This window comes from Beta vulgaris, chromosome 2 (genome assembly GCF_026745355.1).
Source record: "Beta vulgaris subsp. vulgaris cultivar EL10 chromosome 2, EL10.2, whole genome shotgun sequence".
Classification (NCBI taxonomy): domain Eukaryota; kingdom Viridiplantae; phylum Streptophyta; class Magnoliopsida; order Caryophyllales; family Amaranthaceae; genus Beta; species Beta vulgaris.
This window is the reverse complement of record NC_079203.1, coordinates 4529368-4549903: the sequence shown is the minus strand read 5'-3', so window position 1 is coordinate 4549903 and position 20536 is coordinate 4529368. Positions and strand designations below refer to the sequence as shown.

Sequence of the window (20536 nt, the reverse complement as noted above, 5' to 3'; positions counted from 1 at the left end):
TGTTAAGCAGATTTGGCCGCTGATTTGACAACTTTTTTCTTTAAATGTGTTTGGTAACAATTAACTACTTGCTAAAAGTTTATTGTCATTTGTTTGTGTGAAATGACATTTATAGACGTTTTAATGTACATGGATAGTATTATTATTAGATACATAAAAGTCATTGAACATATTTTTACCTAATCTTCAAAAGTTTTTCATTTTGAGGGTTTTATTCCAAAATTCTCTCTAAAACTCTCTTTTATCAAACACTCCTTTTAGAGTTTTTGACTAGTCAAAACTCTAAAAGTGGTCCAAAACTCTCTTTTTCACCCCAAAACTCTAATTGCCAAATACCCCCAAAGTAATAGAGATGGAGGAAGCATTCCAAATTTCCGTAGACCAAAATAGTCATATGTTTTTGCCTTGCATTATTCTAGAAGACTTTGTTAGATGTTTTTAGTCATAAACTCGCAAATATATACTACTATATTTCTACTAATAATAAAATTTTTGTTAAATTTGGTTGTATTAGCTACAACGTATAGCCAAAATATAAACTTTTTCTAATTTTTGTTAATATATTGTTGAAAAATAATAGTAATTCAAGTTATGCATCGGATTATCAGATAACATAAAAAACATACTATATTGCAAGCTGTAATTAATTAGAAATGGAGGAAATATGAGAATGAATCTTGGTCATATCATGAGAAAAAGGACGAGTTTGACCACCTCTGAAGTCGAATAGCATTGTAATTCAAAATCAATAAGGCAATAAAGGATACGTGAACTGTAGACTGTGGACTCAAGATCAAACATGCCAATGAATCCAACAAACATGAAACATGATACAACTATATACGAGGTGCAAATGAGAAAATATTACCTGAAGTAAGACATAATTGGTAATGATGTGGTATACAAAAATAGCGTGTGGATACAACTTTTATACACATTGGGGGTTTCGTGTTCATGGTACATCCAATGCTATGAAAAAAGTTTTAAATGAGCAAAAAATAGCCTAACGTATATAAACTCAAGCGTATAATGAATACACTTGTGAGTAAAACAGAATACATTTTTTTAAGGTAGATGAAGTCCTTTGCAAGGAGGGGGAAAATTAGGGATCCCTCCTTGCAAGGGGTGAGACTCGAACTCAGGATCTCTGGGATCGGAGGTGATGCCAACATCACTAGGCTATCACTTGTGGGACCGTTAGGGTTTAAGGTTAGAGGGGTGTGTTGTGCATGTACATGTTATGTTTTATGCACATGTTATGTTTTGATGATGAAAATTAATATAATATGTTGTAGCATGAAAGTATGTAACAGTTGCAACAGATGCATGAAGAAAGAAATTGATAAACGAAGACTTTGAAGAAAAGAAGAATCAAGAATGAAGTTCTAGTTTATAATGTCTTAGAATAGTAACTTTAGATAAAAATGTAATATGCTTAGTAATATGCTATGTGCTAAATATAGAAATATAAAGTTAGTATAGTTATTATTTTCTTAGAGTTAAGAAAGTAAATAATTATATTAAAATTATATATCTATATAAGAGGAAATAGATTTTCGAAATCAGAAATAAAAAGGGATTAAGGAAAACGAGTTTTTAGAAAAAGATTTTGTAAAACAAAGTTTCTAAAAGTTTTTGATAAAAACGAGTTTTGGAAATGATTTTAACAAAAATCAGTTTTTAATAAAACGAGTTTTTGAAAAAGATTTTGATAAAAACTCGTTTTTGGTAAAAACCGTGTTTTTAATAAAAATATTTTTATAAAATAGAATTTTATTAAAACATGTTTTCAGATTTTCTAAAAGGATTTGGAAAAATACTTTTGAGATATAAACAGACTTTGAGTTGAAAAAGAAAATCTATGTGGAAAACTTATCTTTTTTGTTTAAAAGATAAAATAGAAAAAGATAAAGTTTTATCCCTTAAATCAAGGATTAAAAGATAAAGATATTTTTAAGTGATTTTCGTCCTAAACAAGTCTTATAAAAGGGAATCAGAATTCACTTTTAAATCTCACGTTTTCAGAGAAAAAATCGAGTCTATTAAAAGCTGAAAACTATTTCCTCTGGCACTGAGCATAGCACTGAGCTAGTTAGGTTTAAGTTACTATTTCACATATTGTAATTGTCCTCTATTTGCTTGACTAAGAAGACATCTTTGAGGATCGTTCTTTTCTGTAACTTTTACATTATAGAGAGTGTCAACACTTAGAGTTAAGTGTTGGGAGTCATTACTAGGGTTAGTAGTGAGGGGAATCGTATTGTATCAAGAGTTTGATATTTAGGATTCAAAGAAATAAAAGAGTTTTTGTTTCTTGTGGACGTAGATCTCAGAGGTGAGATTGAACCACGTTATATCTTGTGTCAAATCTATATCTTTTAAGTTTATTATTCGCAAAAACTCAAATTAGCATTTTCGAGTGTTCGCTCAGGCCAGGCACTGAGCCAGAAAGGATTTTTGCGAAAAACGATTAGATTTCACCACTCAATTCAACCCCCCCCCCTTCTTGAGTGTTCCCTTGGTTACAACAAGTGGTATCAGAGCAGGCTATTCTCGTAAGACTCACATCTAGAGAATAGAAATCATGAACAACCAAGAGACTATCGTGACAGTATTCCAAGTGTCCTGTTTTCAACGGGAAGGACTATGGATGGTGGAAGACTAGGATGAGGATCTACATTCAAGGTTCTGATTTTGAATGCTGGAGAATCATAAAGACTGGGCCTCTACCTATTCAAGTCAAAGATGCTGAAGGAAAGCTGATCGACAAGGAGGAAGATCAGTACAATTATGTTGACTATGGAAAACCGAAAAGAATTACAAAGCTATGAGTATTCTCCAATCTGGAATTGGACCTGATGAATATTCAAGGATCTCGGCATGCACTACAGCTAAGGAAATCTGGGACACACTGGAATTGGCACATGAAGGTACAAACGAGGTAAAACAGTCTAGGATAGATTTACTAGTCCAACAATATGAACTGTTCACAATGAATAAGGACGAATCTATTAAAGATATGTTTACCAGATTTACACTAATAACTAATGAACTAAGATCTTTAGGAAAAATCTATTCTTCTGAAGATTTAGTTAGAAAAGTGTTAAGAAGTTTGACTAATAAATGGCTTCCCAAAATAACTGCTATTCAAGAGGCTAAGGATTTACAAAATCTCACTAGAACAACTCATTGGTTCCTTAATGACTCACGAACTTGTTTTAGACTCTAAATCAAGTGAACCAAAGAATAAAGGGTTGGCCTTAAAAACTGAAGTAGAAAGGATGATAGTATAGATAGTGATGAAGAACTAGCTTTCTAACTAGAAAATTTCAAAACTTTTGAAAAAGATAGGAATAACAACTTCAGGAGAGGTGGAAACTCCAAAGGTAAAGGCACTACTTTTAACCCTAAGAAAAGTGCTACTAACTCTGGTTGTTTCAAGTGTGGTGAGTATGATCACAGGATTAAAGAATGCCCTCTGTGGGATGAAGAAAAGCCTAGAGAAAAACGGAGCAGTCTAAGAAGGAGTACAAGAAAGCCATGATCGCAGCAGTCTGGGGAGACTCGGATTCTGACGAAATCAGTGCCAGCTCAGAGCCACGAAGCAAAATTATGTCTGAATGCTGTACAGACAACTCTGAAGACGGCACTGAGCCATGACGACTCACATCTATGCTTGATGGCTAAAAGTTCGAACCCTCTTGAAGAGGAAGAAGACAGTGAGGTAAGTCTAACTTCTTTAAAACCTTCAATTCATCTTCTTTCCAAAAGTAAGCTTGTCATATTGCTTGAAAACGTAATTGATGATTGTCAAAACATGAATGATAATTTTGATAACATGAAAAAGGAAATAAAAAATTTGACCAGGCTAAAAATTGGATTAGAAACAGAATATAAGGAATTGCTGAAGGAAAAAAACTCTATAAAAAGGATTGACGAGAAAGACTTAGAGATAAACACACAAAACAAGAAAAGACTCTAGTTGATAATCTCGTAAAAACTCAGTGCCAGTCACTGAGTTCCAAGCTGAAAAGTCTAGTCTTGAGGAACAAATTGAAAATTTAAATCACGAGTTGAATGAACTTAAAAATCAAGACAACAATCTGAAATTGTCCCACTACGTACCTAGTGATGAAAAATAAAAGAAGAACTGGATAAGGTTAAAAAGGACTTAGAGATTTCCCGAAAAAGAAGTAGTGATTTGAACACCTCAGTTGAATATTTGGAATCACAACTTTCTATTGCTCGAAAGATGCACGAAAAATGGACCAATGGGAAGAATGCTCTAAATTACCTAACTTGCACCACAAACAACAGAACAAAACAGGATTAGGATATTCTGACCAGCGACTCAGTGCCAGGCTCAGTGCCAGACCCTTCGAAAGAGACTTTCGAAAAAGAAAATATGTTGGCCTTCCTGAATATCTTATTTGCAATTTTTGTGGAAATAATGGCACCTAATTGAGACTGTAACAAAAAGAAAAATCGAATTGCAAAGAATATTAAACATGTACTCAAATCTGGGTTAGAAAAGACATTCTAGATGCTCAACGTAAGAAAAAGGGACCCAAACAATATGGGTTCCTAAAACTAACAAGTGATTCTTGTGCAGGTAAACGTGAGAGGAAGCAACCTATGGTATCTCGACAGTGGTTGCTCAAGACATATGACTGGTGACAAAACACAATTCCTCTCACTAGTAGCCCACAATGGAGGGTGTGTTACATTTGGCGACAACAAAAAGGAGAGATCATTGGAATAGGCAACGTCGGCAAATCTCTAACACACTCCATCGAGAATGTCATGTTAATAAATGGACTGAAACACAACTTGTTAAGTATATCACAACTGTGTGATAAAGGTAATGTTGTTGAATTTCAGGCAAATTTGTGCCAAATCTTGAATATGAAAACTAGGGAAGTAATATTGGAAGGTAAAAGATTAAACAATGTCTATATAATCTGTCTAGATACCTTACCTAATGAGAAAATTTCATGCATGAGTGCCCTACAAGATAATCCACTACTTTGGCATAAAAGACTTGGACATGTTAGCTCTAGACTGCTTAACAAATTGAGAAAAATGGATTTAGTAGATGGTTTACCATCCATAAACTTTGATTGGGAAACAATTTGTAATGCATGTGCTAGATGCAAACATGTTCGATCATCTTTTAAGTCAAAGACATTTGTTAGCACCTTAAACCCTTGGAACTAATTCACATGGATCTTTGTGGCCCAATGCGTGTAAGGAGTAGAGGTGGTAGCAAATATGTGTTGGTACTTGTTGATGATTTCTCTAGATTTGTTTGGACATTATTCATTGGTGGGAAAGATGAAACATTTGATGTTTTTCTTGTTCATATTCGAAAAGTTCAAAATCAAACAAATTGTAAATTGCTGTCTGTCCGTACTGATCATGGCACTGAGTTTGAAAATACAGATTTCGAAAAATTTGCAATGACAATGGAATTGATCATAATTTCTCTGCACCAAGAACACCACAACAGAATGGAGTTGTAGAAAGGATGAATCGTACTTTAGAAGACATGTCTCGAACCATGCTTCTACAAAGTGGCTTACCTAGAAGTTTTTGGGCCGAGGCAGTAAGTACTGCATGCTATATATATAACAGAACTAAAGTACGATCCATCTTGAATAAAACTCCATATGAACTCATCAAAGGTAGGAAACCAAATATCTCTCACTTAAGATGTTTTGGATGTACTTGTTATGTTCACAACAATGGCAAGGATAATTTGGGTAAGTTTGATCCAAGAAGTGATGAAGCAGTGTTCATTGGTTACTCTCCTCATAGCAAAGCATATAAAGTATACAACAAAAGAACAATGCGTATGGAGGAGAGTGTCCATGTCATATTTGATGAATCTGATAAAAGCTTACAAGATGTGCAGGTAGATGATGACGAAGACTTCTCTATTGGACTGATTAGAGAGTCACGAGACAAAACGCATGATGAGAAACAAACTGAAACAAGTTCTGAGGCTCAGAGCATGGCACAGTTTGAAGAACAAAACAACTGCGACGAACGTGAAAAGGATGCAGAAGAGTAACTGAAACTGTCGAAGAAGAAGTGTGGCAGAACCAACAGAAGCTGAAGAAAGCGAAAACAACAGTGAACGCTCAGAGCATGGCACTGAGCCACAGAACGAAATTTTCACTCCGAAGAAGTGGAAACACCAAGGATCACATCCTACTGACCTATACTCACAGACATATCAAAGGGAGTCAAACTCGTCATCTCTTCATAACTTTTGTGCTTTCAATGCTTTTATATCTGAAATAGAACCGTCTAATTATAAAATTGCATTGACTGACCCTGATTGGATTTTGGCTATGCAGGATGAGTTGAATCAATTCAAAAGAAACGAAGTTTGGCATTAGAACCTCGTCCCACTCATCAATCAGTAATTGGAACTAAATGGGTTTTTAGAAACAAACTGGATGATAGTGGGATGATTGTTCGAAATAAAGCCAGACTAGTGTGCCAAGGTTTCAACCAACAAGAGGGAATTGATTATGATGAGACTTTGCCCCTGTAGCCCTTTAGAAGCTATTCGAATTTTGATATCCTTTGCAGCTTTTAAAAATATTAAACTTTTTCAAATGGATGTCAAAACTGCATTCTTAAACGGGTACTTAAAAGAAACAGTGTATGTTGAACAACCTCCTGGCTTTATTGATCAAAATTTTCCTAAACATGTTTATAAACTAGATAAGGCACTTTATGGTTTAAAGCAAGCTCCTAGAGCTTGGTATGAACGCCTATCTATCTTTTTAATGGAAAATGGCTTTAAAAAGGTTCAGTAGATAGGACATTGTTTCTGAAAAGTAAGGGGGAAGAATTGCTAGTTGTTCAAATTTAGTGATGATATTATTTTTGGAGCAACTACAAATTATTATGTCATTATTTTGCTGAACTAATGAAAAGTGAATTTGAAATGTCTATGATGGGAGAATTAAGTTTCTTCCTAGGTTTACAAATCAAGCAACTGGATAATGGCATCATGATACATCAACAGAAATATGTGAAGGAACTATTGAAGAAGTATGGTATGGAAGATTCAAAGACTTATCCTACACCTGTACCTACTGCACTTAAGTTAGATCTGGACGAAAATGGTAAGAAAGTAGATGAAACAATCTACCGAGGTATGATAGGTTCTCTTCTTTATTTAACTTCCAGTCGACCAGATATTCTTCACAGTGTATGTCTCTGCGCCAGATTTCAATCATATCCAAAGGAGTCTCACTTCAAAGCTGTCAAACGAATCCTTAGATACTTAAGAGGCACTAATAACTTATATCTATGGTATCCTAAAGGAGGTAACTTTGACTTGATTGGTTATTCTGACGCAGATTATGCAGGATTTTTAGTAGATAGAAAAAGTACCTCTGGAACAGCCACCTTCTTAGGTCCTTGCTTAATCTCATGGGCTTCCAAAAAGCAAAATTCCGTGGCTCTTTCCACTGCAGAAGCTGAATATGTTGCAGCCGCATCTTGTTGTGCACAGGTATTATGGGTAAGACAACAACTTAGAGATTTTGGTGTTTTGATTGATAATGTGCCCATATGTGTGATAATACAAGTGCCATAAACATCTCTAAAAATCCTGTTCAGCATTCACGTACAAAGCATATAGAAATCAGATATCATTTTTTACGTGATCATGTAGAAAAAGGTAATATAGCCCTTTAATTTATTTGTACTGACACTAGTAGAAAAAGTTCAATTTGCGTCGCCCCATTTGCGTCGCACAAACACGGAAACGACGCAAAAATACTATTTGCGTCGCATGCAACAATGAATCGACGCACAAGACGAACTATGTGCGTCGTATGTAACTAACGAGCGATGCAAATCATCTATGTGCGTCGCATGAAGCCCATAGTGCGACGCACATAATAAAGTAATCTGCGTCGGACCCTTGGCCCATCCGACGCAGATCGGCCCAAATCCACAACATGCGCGACTTTTAAACGACACTCCTCTCACCAGTTAGATCCCTAACTTCTCTCAAACCCTAACTTCATCTCTCTCTCTCTCTCTCACCTACCGTCATCTCTCTCTCTCACCTTACCTTCGTCTCTCTCTCACCCACCTTACCTTCGTCTCTCTCTCACCCACCTTACCTTCATCTCAACAACGAAATCTCCGGCATTCATCATCGGATCTGAAATTCATCTTCGTATTTTCGGATCTCCGGCATACAAGTCGACGAGTTCATCTTCGAAACTCGACGAGTTCGTCTCTCTCTCTCCCTCTCCCTCCCTCTCTTTCACTCGCCGAAATTCATCTTCGAAACTCGACGAGTTCGTTTCAGTTCGCCGAAAATGAAGGGAGTTGAATTTTGATTTCGAAACTCGACAAGTTCGTCTCTCTCTTTCAGTTTGCTTCAGTTCGCCGAAACTCGACGAGTTCGTTACAGATCAGGGGAGCCGAGTTGTGAAGGTATTTTTTCTTTTTCTTTATTTTTCTTTATGTCTGATTTTTTTGTTTATTTTTTTGGTTGAATTTTGATTCTTATTCTTTTCTCGTTTTCAGATCTGGTTCTTCTCGAAGTCTTGCGTTTGAGGTGAAGATCTGGATTGCTATGAAGATTGCGTTTGAGTTTTGTATTTTTATTTTTAATTTTATCTCCCCTTCATCTTCTGGTTAGGGTTAGAATTTCTTTTTTCTATTTTTGATTTAGTTTCTTGATTGTTCTCCATCGTTTGTTATTTTTTTGTATATTTTAGTTTTAGATCTGATGTTAGTGGTAATGGTGATATTTTTTTCTTGTATTTTTTTCAATTAAAATTATATAAAACCATGTAACTTCTAGTATTTTTTGCTGTTTTCTTGTATTTTAGATCTGATTCTTCATTTCCTTTTCAATTACTGCACACCATGTAACTTCTAGTTTGTTGTTTCTGTATCACTACCAACTCCACTTTCTATGCTTTCTAGTTTTTTTTAATAAAAAAAAAAAAAAAATTTTTTAAAAAAATTGCAATTTGCGTCGCACGTGGCCCAAGGTGCGACGCAAATTACTCATCTGCGTCGCACCCTAGGCGATGTGCGACGCAAATTACCCTTTGAGCTTGGTGATTTGGGCTGGCAAGATCCACTTGCGTCGCACCGTATACAGGTGCGACGCAAATAGTGAACCATCTGCGTCGTTTTCGCATACGACACAGATCGTTTCTGAGTCATTTGTGTCGAGGGCTTTGGCGTCGCACCAAAGTCCGACGCAAATAGGCGCCTCACATCCGACGCAAATTGCCTTTTTTGTACTAGTGTGAAGACCAAATAGCTGATATTTTCACTAAACCACTTGCTCGTGAAAGATTTGAAAAACTTAGATTAGCCTTGGGGTTGATTTCTAGTGCCTAGTTGAATTATGTGTTTATTTGATCCCTTTACAATCTTAAGAGTTCAAAAGATTATACCTACACTAAGTCAGATGTTTGATTTAATTCAAGACTCCTAAAAAGGCTATTGATGCTGTCCTGATAACTGACACCTAAGTTGCTTTAGAAAAAATTCCATGAAAAAATTCCAACAAAAGTATCACAATTTTCGAAAATCTCCATTGATGTTGCTTTGATAAAACTAAAATGATTTCCAAAATTGTTTTTCAAAATTTTTTTAAGAAAATAATGCAAGGCATTTGAAGTAAAAGAGTTTAGTGGACTCCAACCTACACACATAACCCTAAACTCCTACCCCACCTTTTTCAAAAAACCCAAACCCCTAACCCATCCTCATAACCGGTTCCCTACACCCTCCTAAACCCTAAAACTCTCCACATTCTCTCTTCTTCCTTCCCTCCACACAGTCATGGGCCGAAAAACAACCCAGCGGTTCCCCCCGAAACGGTCAGTTCCTCCTACTCCGACCCCAACTCCCACACCGTCGCCTCCGCCGTCTCCACCGCCCTCAACTTCCCGAAATCCTACCCCTTCTCCGCCACCACAAAATGACCCTCCACCTCCTACTTACACCAAACGCCGGTTCAAAACCCTCGCCTCAAAACGACCACCCACGAAACCGCCACAAAACAACCCTCCGGTCTCGGAAACTTCTGTACCACAACCGAACCCTCGAAGATCCACTCGAAAACCTCCTACACCTTCCGCTGCCACTACATCTGACACACCGCCGCCTCGAAAACGGCGCGGTTCACCTGCTGTGACGACCGAAACTCCCTCCTTCTCTAAAAGACCACGGGTTTCGGCGTCTGACAAATCTCCAAGAGTATTATCTGGTCGGATCTTCCCCAAAAAGTGGTTAGGTAATTCTGCTTTTAAGTTTTTCTTGGAATCTCTTCAATCTCAGGGGTGGGTTTCTTTAGTTGCTTTCACTGATGCTGTGTATGAGGATGAAGTTTGTCAATTTTATAAAAAAATTTCCATCTCCGACGATCTGATTTTGTCCACCACAGTCAACGAAATTTCTATTACTTTATTTGTGGATATTCTAGCCGAAATTCTTGGAATTCCTGCTGCTGGTTTTTCGGATTTGCCTCACCAAAATTGGCCTTTTGTCTCTGAGGTAGATAACGCGACTATAAGTCGCACAATATCTGATCAGCCTTTGCCCCATGCCCAGATCTTTCCCACCACGATGCTTTCTGCCAAAAATAAATTGCTGCGAAATTTCATCACGAAAAATGTTCTTCCTAGGATCGAAAATAGGGGAGAATGCCTCATTATGGATCAGGTGTTGATGTGGTTGTTAACACAAGGCACTCCTATTACCCTCCCTCATCTGATGTTTCGCCATATGAAAAATCTGTCCATAACTCCTCTTTATTATCCGTATGGACTATGGCTCACCAAGATCTTTCATGCTTTTGATGTGTTGACACCTGATTCTAAGGGAATACCGTGTCATGATGTAATGAATGATGGGATCCTGAGTCGTATGGATTTGTGTGTGTTAAAGGGTGAGTTGTTCAAGAAAGACTTTTTGGGGTTTCAACCTAGGGAGGCATGTGAAGGATGTTTGAAGATGATGGAGTATATGAGAGACATGCAGAAACAGATGCAGCAGCTATTGGCCAGGCAACGTGCAAGTGACGCTCTTGCTGCTCAACGTCACCGCCAGATTATGTCCAAACCCTGAGCACTTTCTTTGTCCTAGTCCACTATGTACTTTTGACGATGACTTGTAGTTTTTTGGATAAACTTGTAGTTTTTGCTTAAAATGTTTTGATACTTTTGGATGTTTTCTTTGGAACTTTCTGTTGATTGTGAATTGGTGTTTAGTTGTAGCACCAGCATCACTAGCTCCCTTGGTTGAGCTATTGGATTATTTTGGATATATTCTGACTATGTGCATGTTTTTTTTGTCTTTTTGCTGCTTTTTGAGAATGACAAAAGGGGGAAAAGAAAGCATATAATATTGACTAGAATCTTGATGATATCCTAGATTGAGATAATGTGAATAAAATATAAACGAGCATGTAGGGACAAGTGAATAATTGAATGCTATTAATCTGATGTACGGATAGGTTCAAAAGGGTGAATATTCAATCCATCCATGCATTGTTTGAGGGGGAACAAAAGTCAATATGCATACTTTCAGGGGGAACAAGTGTTTATTTAACAATATTATATTCATGGTTAGTCATCATCAAAAAGGGGGAATTTGTTGTGCAGGTACATGTTATGTTTTATGCACATGTTATGTTTTGATGATGAAAATTAATATAATATGTTGTAGCATGAAAGTTGTAACAGTGCAACAGATGCATGAAGAAAGAAATTGATAAACGAAGACTTTGAAGAAAAGAAGAATCAAGAATGAATTCTAGTTTATAATTCTTAGAATAGTAACTTTAGATAAAAATGTAATATGCTTAGTAATATGCTATGTGCTAAATATAAAAATATAAAGTTAGTATAGTTATTATTTTCTTAGAGTTAAGAAAGTAAATAATTATATTAAATTATAATCTATATAAGAGGAAATAGATTTTCGAAATCAGAAATAAAAAGGGATTAAGGAAAACGAGTTTTTAGAAAAAGATTTTGTAAAACAAAGTTTCTAAAAGTTTTTGATAAAAACGAGTTTTGGAAAAGATTTTAATAAAAATCAGTTTTTAATAAAACGAGTTTTTGAAAAAGATTTTGATAAAAAATCGTTTTTGGTAAAAACCGTGTTTTTAATAAAAAGATTTTTATAAAACAGAATTTTATTAAAACATGTTTTCAGATTTTCTAAAAGGATTTGGAAAAATACTTTTGAGATATAAACAGACTTTGAGTTGAAAAAGAAAATCTATGTGGAAAACTTATCTTTTTTGTTTAAAAGATAAAAATAGAAAAAGATAAAGTTTTATCCCTTAAATCAAGGATTAAAAGATAAAGATATTTTTTAGTGATTTTCGTCTTAAACAAGTCTTATAAAAGGGAATCAGAATTCACTTTTAAATCTCACGTTTTCAGAGAGAAAAATCGAGTCTATTAAAAGCTGAAAACTATTTCCTCCGGCACTGAGCATAGCACTGAGCTAGTTAGGTTTAAGTTACTATTTCACTATTGTAATTGTCCTCTATTTGCTTGACTAAGAAGCACATCTTTGAGGATCGTTCTTTTCTTGTAACTTTTACATTATAGAGAGTGTCAACACTTAGAGTTAAGTGTTGGGAGTCATTACTAGGGTTAGTAGTGAGGGGAATCGTATTGTATCAAGAGTTTGATATTTTAGGATTCAAAAAAATAAAAGAGTTTTTGTTTCTTGTGGACGTAGATCTCAGAGGTGAGATTGAACCACGTTATATCTTGTGTCAAATCTAGTATCTTTTAAGTTTATTATTCGCAGAAACTCAAATTAGCGATTTTCGAGTGTTCGACTCAGTGCCAGGCACTGAGCCACGAAAGGATTTTTGCGAAAAACTATTAGATTTCACCACTCAATTCAACCCCCCCCCCCCCTTCTTGAGTGTTCCCTTGGGTTACAACAGGGTGAATTAGGATTAACGACTAATAAAACTTAACATCGTTAGTCATTAAGGGAATTTGGTGAGTTTTATTGAAATAGTAAGGGTACTTGGTGCATTTTTTAAAAAGTAGGGTACCCCTTGAATCTTAAAAAACCACAGAGGTACCTAGTGAAAAAACCGTAGTATTTAGGTTTTGTTTGTTAAAGAGAGTTTTGGGGTAAAATTAAAGGTTTCAACTCATATTAGAGTATTTGACTAGTCAATCCTCTAATTTGAGCGTTTGGTAAAGAGAGGTTTCAATTAGCTGAACGGGGCAAAAAAAACTCCGAGAAAAATGTCGGGAGGATCTTTTTCACATTAGAGGTTTGTAATGAGTGTGTCAATTACATTTATGTCATAAAGTTGTTGAAAAATTACATAATAAACTATAAAGGTACAACAATAGATGATGCAAATGTCTTTATTAGTCATTTTACACAATTATGTAGCAATCATCTATCAACTACTAACCAAATACCTTTAAACAAACCTCTAATATAATCAGCTAGTCAAATAAACCAATATAGTATTTAGCTAATACGATCATTTATTAGCTAATACAATAAGCTAACAGCTATTCGCTAATCGCCAAACAAGACTTTAGATTATTCAATGACATAGTTGGTATTAACTAAAAATATTTAACAATAACTTATAATTGACTTTTCTACAAGAAGAATGTCCATACTTTTCCATTAAAATTTGACCGTCTCTTTTTATAATTTTTGTATTATTTATATGAAAATGTCCCATGAAATACAAGTTACAAGAATTGCAATTTTGGGGCTTGGCAGGGAGGATTGTCTGCCTGGCCTCTTTCCTCAGCATAACGGAGAGAGAAAATTAGAAAAACGCTGTTCCACCTATTTTAACCATCATTTCTTGGGGGATCTTCAAAACACACGAAAACACAGATTTTATTCCCCCCAATTAATCAATTCTATTAAAATGTCTCTTAATTTCACATGATTCTTTTAATTTTTTTTTGGATTTGGGTTTTTGTTGACGACGGATTCTTGGTGAACAAATCCCTGAAGGTATAATCCAATTATTTGGTTCACTATAGCATGAATTTCTAGCAATTCCAACTAATCATAGGCTGCAATAATTATATTGTTTTCAAATTATGTATGATTCTCATCACATGTGATATGATCATATGAATATGGTAATTTTTTTTTGCAGAAATCAATTTTATCAGAATATATATGTTGCATGAGAATTTGAAGCTGTTATATGAACATGGCTTATGTTTAGGCATGAAATTCTGTGATTATAGTTTAACTGCCTTTTTCTAAATGCCTACTTATGACATACTTTATATGTTAAATATGCATATGTGCCAAACTAAAATGATCAAATGAAGGAATTGTGGGCATAAAGAAGGCTTATATCTGTTGCACTTTATTGGGTTTGATGGAGACCAAGTAATCATGTAAGAGCTAAGTACATGGCTTTTTATACACGTTGGTGGTTGGGATTGTGCCGAGTCGGGTATGGGGACAAGAACGGGTACGAGGACGGGGGCGAAAAACGGCAAATTTGGAATTATAACACAATGGATAGGACATGCTATTAAGTGAAGTGTCTGTGTTGTTGCCGGTATGGGGAGATGGAAATCAAGTGAAGTAGCTGTGCGACATAAGGGATAATGCAAATGAGCTCTTAAGCTTTTGCTTCAGAATATCATATGTGCCTGGTATACAGGCACATTTAAAATTTGAACCCCTAATTTACTATGAAGAGGGAAAGTATTGGAAGTGCTAACTTATTGAGTCTTAGAAGGAAACTAGTTCTTGTCCCGGGTTACGCTTATTATTTACCAACATGCATTTGAAATCTTCATAAATAGAAATATTATATTGTCTTTAAATGATTTTTTCCATCACAAAAACTAGCATGAGTATTGTTCAGAGTTTAACTAGAATGGTTAGTGTATTATCATATCAAATGAGAGGTCATGAGTTCGAGTCTTGAAATAGACATTTTTATTGTTTAATGTCTCATATGATTGTGTGTGGGAGGGGAGAGTACATGTGGCAGCATGATATTTGTTTGTCTTGGGTTTTATCTATATATATAGATTAAGTTATTGGAAGACGTTAGACTTGACTAAAAGTCTAAAACTAACCCATATCTCCAATATGTGGCATTGTGAAACTTTTTAGGATACGAGCATAGCATAAGAGCTTAACTTATGTGTAAGTGTGTAAGTTTGAGGTTGAGAGTCTCGAAAGGTGCTCATTTGTTGAATAAGAGGTCTTGCCGTGTTTCTAAAGAAATTTGTTGTATTTAGGAGTTATGAGAAGTTTATCTATAGTAGCTTCGATGCACAATAGGTATATGGCCATGAAGTTTATCTCACCAACCAAAGAGGTTTTTAGTGACTAAGACTAGATCTTGGGTACATTAACGTTAAACTTCTCAATTCTCCTTCCAACTTTTTGTAGTAGAATGCATTTCCTTTCGAACCCAGAAAGAAATTGTTCACTCCATTTGGAATAAGAGTCTTATATTCCCTGTAACTTTCTAAAAAAAATGTCAGATTTTTCTGGAACTTCTAGATCTAGTGTCTCCTTTGATGGGGCAGATCTTTATTTATAGTCTGTTTGAGTAGGGGAATTTGGAGGGAATAGGAGAGAAGGGGAAGAAACGGATTGATCTTCCTTGTTTAGATACAACATGGGAGAAGGGAACTAGGGAATAAGAGTCTTAAATACCCTATAACATGGAATTTCGCAATTTATGAAATACGGAAGGCTTGAGGAGTCCCATTGAGAATTTAACTTTGTAGCAATGTAGAGTGTCATCCTTGCTCACATTTGGATCTTTTTGTAGGTTCTTAGAAACAAACTAGCGCATAGAAAAGCTTTCCTGAGGCAGTAAGGGGCCAAGCTCAGAAAAGCATCCTTTGCGGCACCCTAGAGTACTTCAGTCAAGTGTAAGTGTGTAGGAGGCATGCCTCGGAATCTGAGTATATCAAGGAAATTAGTAACCCTTATGTGTGTGTGTGTGGTACTGGTTGTTAATTTTGATTACTGAACGTAGTATTTGATGATTTTTCTCTTCTTGTTCTCACCTCTAGCCCACATTTTCCTCTTGTTCAGAGTTTAACTCTCCCACTTCCTTTCTTTTACAGGGGATTGCTGCAATTTTGTGAAGGCTGGCTTCCCACGCTTAATGGGACAGTGCTGGACTACGGTAACTTTCTTCTCTCAGATTTGTCAATTACGCTTGCAGTTCTGTTTTTGCTATCTTTTTCTGTACAATTAGTTCTTACTATGTTTCTTGTAAAATCATTTCCAATTTAGTCCCGTTGAAACTATAGTCACAGTGTCGACTGTCATTTGTATTTTGTCAACTTCATAGTGTCGACTGTCAATTGTGACTATTGATTCCATTTTTCCTTCATTTTTCTTGTAGCTACTCATATGAACTATGCATTTCATTTTTTTTCAATAGAAATGACGATTCAATTAAAACATAGATGATTATTAATGTTTTATGCGTATTGTTTCAGATTTGCATACAGAAAGGACTATGAGACTTAGATCTTTAAATGCAAGCATATTCTGTTATTAATTATCCTTAGCATAGTTAATGCCTTGTAGGTCATCAGAACATTGCAAGTTCACGAGTCCCTTTTTTGTATAACTTGAATGCCTTTCGTGCATTAGGAACTTCAGTTCATGTAATATTCAGAAGAGCTTGTTCATTTGACCTTTGTGATTAGAGATGTCTCTTTGCTTCCATTCCTGCAAGTAGTTATCTTTTTTTAATTTTCCTTTTATTTATGCTTAAACTATGCGTGTCTTAATGTAATTCTTTGTCGAAAAAAACTTAAATTTGATAGTTATGCAAAGGACATAGTAAACGACGCCAAACTGGTGGAAAGGTTCAATATATCACTAAAGAAGAGAGTTGGGAAGAAAAGATATCAGAGGCCAGGCAAGATGATAAAATTGTAAGTTGATACTTAATCCTCTTTTTAAGTTTTAACAATGACTTTTTAAAGTCAATCAATCTTTATTACACATCATTACTTGAAATTTATTATTAAGGTAGAAAGAAAAGCAAGTATACTTCCGGAATTAACAGTTCAAAGTGTGGCACAGTTCTTTCTCTGAATTAACTTTTCGTATCAAGATCTAGAACTTACTCTGCCTTAACTTTCCCTTTGTGCAGGTTGTGGTTAAATTTTGTGCAACATGGTGCAAGAACTGTAAAGAGATAGCATCAACCTACCGCGAGCTTGCTGATAAATATCCCTCTTTATTATTTCTATGTGTTGATGTTGATGAGATGACAGTAAGTATGCTTTGCTTCACATTATCTCAAGGTTTAAGGATCACTTTTAAATCACTTGATACTTAGCTATATATAGAATGGAAAACATTTTAACAATTACATGAACCTGATAACTTTCAGCCAAGAAAGAATCAAATGGGCTAGGACAAAGTTTTTGGGACACTTCAATAAACTTTGGCTAACATCAGGAATTAAAGTTGGTCTTATCATGTGGGCCATCTAAAACAATATGATGGTTATGTGATAACCCTAATAATTAGACCCGCGGAAAAGATAATTGACATAATTTTAAGAACAAGTTTATAATTAATGTCAATTTCCTCAATAAAAAAGTTCAAAATTTAGTACTATGCAGTATGCACTAACAGTTCTTGTAAAATGGAAACAGAAAAATGATGGATTTTGCTTTCCTCTTCTTTTGGGGCTATGCACACTGACATTATCGTACTTTAAAGTGATATGAATGTATAATCCTTAACAACCTTTATGATCTCAAAGTTAATACTCCCTAAGATTGGCCAAGTGTGCTAGAGATATTTTTTAAGATTTAAGTGTCACTTGTATATTTTTGCACTCTCAAACTTCAATCAATGTGTGTAATGCATTGTTTGATTTAGTAGTAAAGGTTTGTATCTCAAAACGATAAGATTGTGAGATCAAACCCCACTAGTGACTCTTTAGTGAACAAGATTCTCCTTACCCTTTCCCCTACTCCCCCATACACTTGGATCACATTAACTTGTGTGAGGCTCCATTCCACTATGGTGCTTTAAATTTTATTACCAACCTGAAGAAAAATATACATTGTGTTTGATTGCACAACAAGATAGCACAAGGAACTTTAGATTGCAATATTGGATCATAATAGAGTTTGATTGAGTTTGACTATGGTACTTTAGATTGCAATATTGGATCAAAATAGAGTTTGATTGAGTTTGACTATGGTATCAGATTCTTGACTGACTCGAACTGTGTCATGACCTGATAAGCTTGGCTGTTTTTAGGGTGCAGCCTGCCCGTATAGTCAATCTAGACTAAATTTTAGTTTTGGACCCGAGCAAGCTCAATTCCCCTAACCTCTTTTATTCGTCAGGCTTGAACCATGTTCAATTCTTGAACTAAAAACGTATCAGAGAATTAAAAGTAGGTTTCCTTGCTAATAAGGTCCACCCTTGTTAATGCTCCTCGTTACGAAGTCTTTTTTTGTTATCTTAGAATTATCCATCTTCGTTTCTGGTTCATAAAAAGTCTACTGTTGCATTATCCTGGCAGGAGTTCAGTACTTCATGGGATATTAAAGCCACCCCAACCTTCTATTTCCTGAGAGCTGGACAACCAATGGACAAACTAGTCGGAGCCAACAAAGTTGAACTTCTCAGGAAGCTTGCTACCATTGCTGAATTATCGGCGAGGATGTGAAGTTCAGAGCTTTTGCTGAAAAACAATGGCGTGTCATTGTTGTCTTTGCTTGTATAAAAATGACGAGTGTGGCTTTGCTTTCCTGATGCTATAAGAAGTCAGTTCATGTGTTGTAAAAGCTTTTGTACATGCTTACACTCTAATCAGAAGATGATTAATGAAGTTTGAAAGACAAAAAGGATTTTCATATCTAATACGTCTACGTTGGTCTAACTTTGCACAAACGTAATAATTTCTCTTTATCTTGAAACATTTCAAATGTTACTAACAGATAATCCTTGCAACACGGTCAATCTGATTGAGTAATTTCGGGTTCAAGTGTATTAGATACAGAGTTTTAGTTGGAAATAGTAGTGGGAGAGAAACAACACAGAAGCAGAAGAAGAAACAATCATCTTTGATATCTAGCATCTGGCTTAGAAGAAACAAATGGATCTTCAAAAATGAAAACCTACCCTCTCGTGTCCTCAAAATTATCTCTTGGGCGGCAACCGAATGGTTCTATATCCAGAATTACCCGAAGGTAGCCTCCCCGCCCCAGAACCTCTCTTTGCAACCCCCCTCCCCGAAACTATCTCAAAGTTAACACTGATGGGTCTTTTCTTCACAAAATAAATGCTTCTTTGGCCTGTGAAATAGAAGGCTTCTACTCCCGATCCTCCTCTAGACCCCCCTTGAAGCAGAAATTAAAGCAATTCTTCAAGCTCTCATGGATTATAAGCAAGGGTTGGGGTAATTCTATCATTGATTCGGATAGTCTAAAAGCCATCAACATATCTCATCCCGGTCACAACTAAGAAATAAGCTAATGTTCTTGACTCGAAAATGCAGGGAGTTGCTCCAACAAGGCAACAAGATACAGATATTGAGCTACATCATGTAGGAAGGGAAGCGAACAAAGTTGTAGATGTCGTAGCCAAGATGGCAAGGAAGAATGCAGAATTAGTGAACCATGTCTACTTTTTACACACCCCTCCTCCGTGTTGTACTAAACAATTTATGCTTGGTAGACATTTGCAAAATGTAACAGATCATGAATCTTTAGGATTTGAAAAGAATCATTCTCCATATGTGGTAGACACTTAATCTTTTTTTTTTATGACTATCTTTCTTTTAAAAAGAAAAAGAGAAACAACTCATAATATCTAATATTTTTAATGAAATATAAAGAGTATTTAGTTGAGCGGAAAATAATATTTTTGCAGATAATTTTCACACTTTTTTTTTGTTTGTTTTATAAAGAGTAGAAAATAAATCTCTTGAATGGAAAACATACTTCTACCGCCAAGTAACAACTCAGCAACAACAACTTTTGTCGAATTTTTTTTTTAAGTTGGTAAGATGAAAGACCCTATTGGACTGTACCTCACGGCTCACACAGATATAACTAGCATTTTTTACACGCACGTGTAAGCTAACTTTTTTTTTTCTCAATTAGTTATTAATCAATTTAACAAAAAATCTGATTTGAAAATATATTTATAAACATTAATCTTTTAAATATATTTTTCTTAAATCAACGCTTCATTGATTTTTTTAGTTATTTGTTCATCATTATTCAAATATATTATCGAGAGAAAGAAATATACAATAGAAGAAAGTTTGTGCTCAAATAAAGTGGAAAAATTTGTGTATCAGGTTCAATCATCGAAAAGAGTTTAGATTTTGAAATATTATAGGAATAATTATCAATATGAAATTCAAATTTTTATTTTTCTTCTAATTGTGTCAATCAAATTATATTGTCATTTCAATTTTTTAATAGAGTTTTTCACACATAGGTAAGAAGAGGAAATCATTCTCCTTAATTTAATATTC

At 35.2% G+C, this 20536-nt stretch overlaps 2 protein-coding genes and 1 long non-coding RNA gene across 4 annotated transcripts; all 3 read left to right on the top strand.

Annotated features, from left to right (window-relative positions):
* The first annotated feature begins 6970 nt into the window (after positions 1-6970).
* Positions 6971-7618, top strand: LOC130590424 (secreted RxLR effector protein 161-like). Its single transcript, XM_057392854.1, has one exon. The coding sequence runs from the start codon at positions 6971-6973 to the stop codon at positions 7616-7618; it is 648 nt and encodes a 215-aa protein (XP_057248837.1).
* Positions 7619-8281: 663 nt separating this feature from the next.
* Positions 8282-8847, top strand: LOC125495109 (uncharacterized). Its single transcript, XR_007271797.2, has 2 exons — positions 8282-8472; positions 8566-8847. It is a non-coding gene; the product is annotated as an uncharacterized LOC125495109 (long non-coding RNA).
* Positions 8848-13770: 4923 nt separating this feature from the next.
* LOC104887143 (thioredoxin H-type) lies at positions 13771-18970 on the top strand. Of its 2 annotated transcripts, XM_010671741.4 has the most exons (6): positions 13771-14028; positions 15830-15932; positions 16131-16192; positions 16845-16955; positions 17177-17299; positions 18572-18970. In XM_010671741.4, the coding sequence occupies exons 3-6, from the start codon at positions 16172-16174 to the stop codon at positions 18716-18718; spliced, it is 402 nt and encodes a 133-aa protein (XP_010670043.2). In that variant the 5' UTR covers positions 13771-14028; positions 15830-15932; positions 16131-16171; the 3' UTR covers positions 18719-18970. The 2 variants fall into 2 exon arrangements, with proteins under 2 accessions (XP_010670043.2, XP_010670042.2); XM_010671740.4 differs by lacking the exon at positions 15830-15932.
* Positions 18971-20536: the final 1566 nt, after the last annotated feature.

Bases quoted from the DNA above. Each gene is read 5' to 3' on its own strand.
- LOC130590424 (XM_057392854.1), top strand. From the start codon at position 6,971: ATGGGAGAATTAAGTTTCTTCCTAGGTTTACAAATCAAGCAACTGGAT.
- LOC104887143 (XM_010671740.4), top strand. From the start codon at position 16,172: ATGGGACAGTGCTGGACTACG. The intron at 16,956-17,176 runs GTAAGTTGATAC...CCCTTTGTGCAG, and splicing joins CCAGGCAAGATGATAAAATT to GTTGTGGTTAAATTTTGTGC. The intron at 17,300-18,571 runs GTAAGTATGCTT...TTATCCTGGCAG, and splicing joins TTGATGTTGATGAGATGACA to GAGTTCAGTACTTCATGGGA.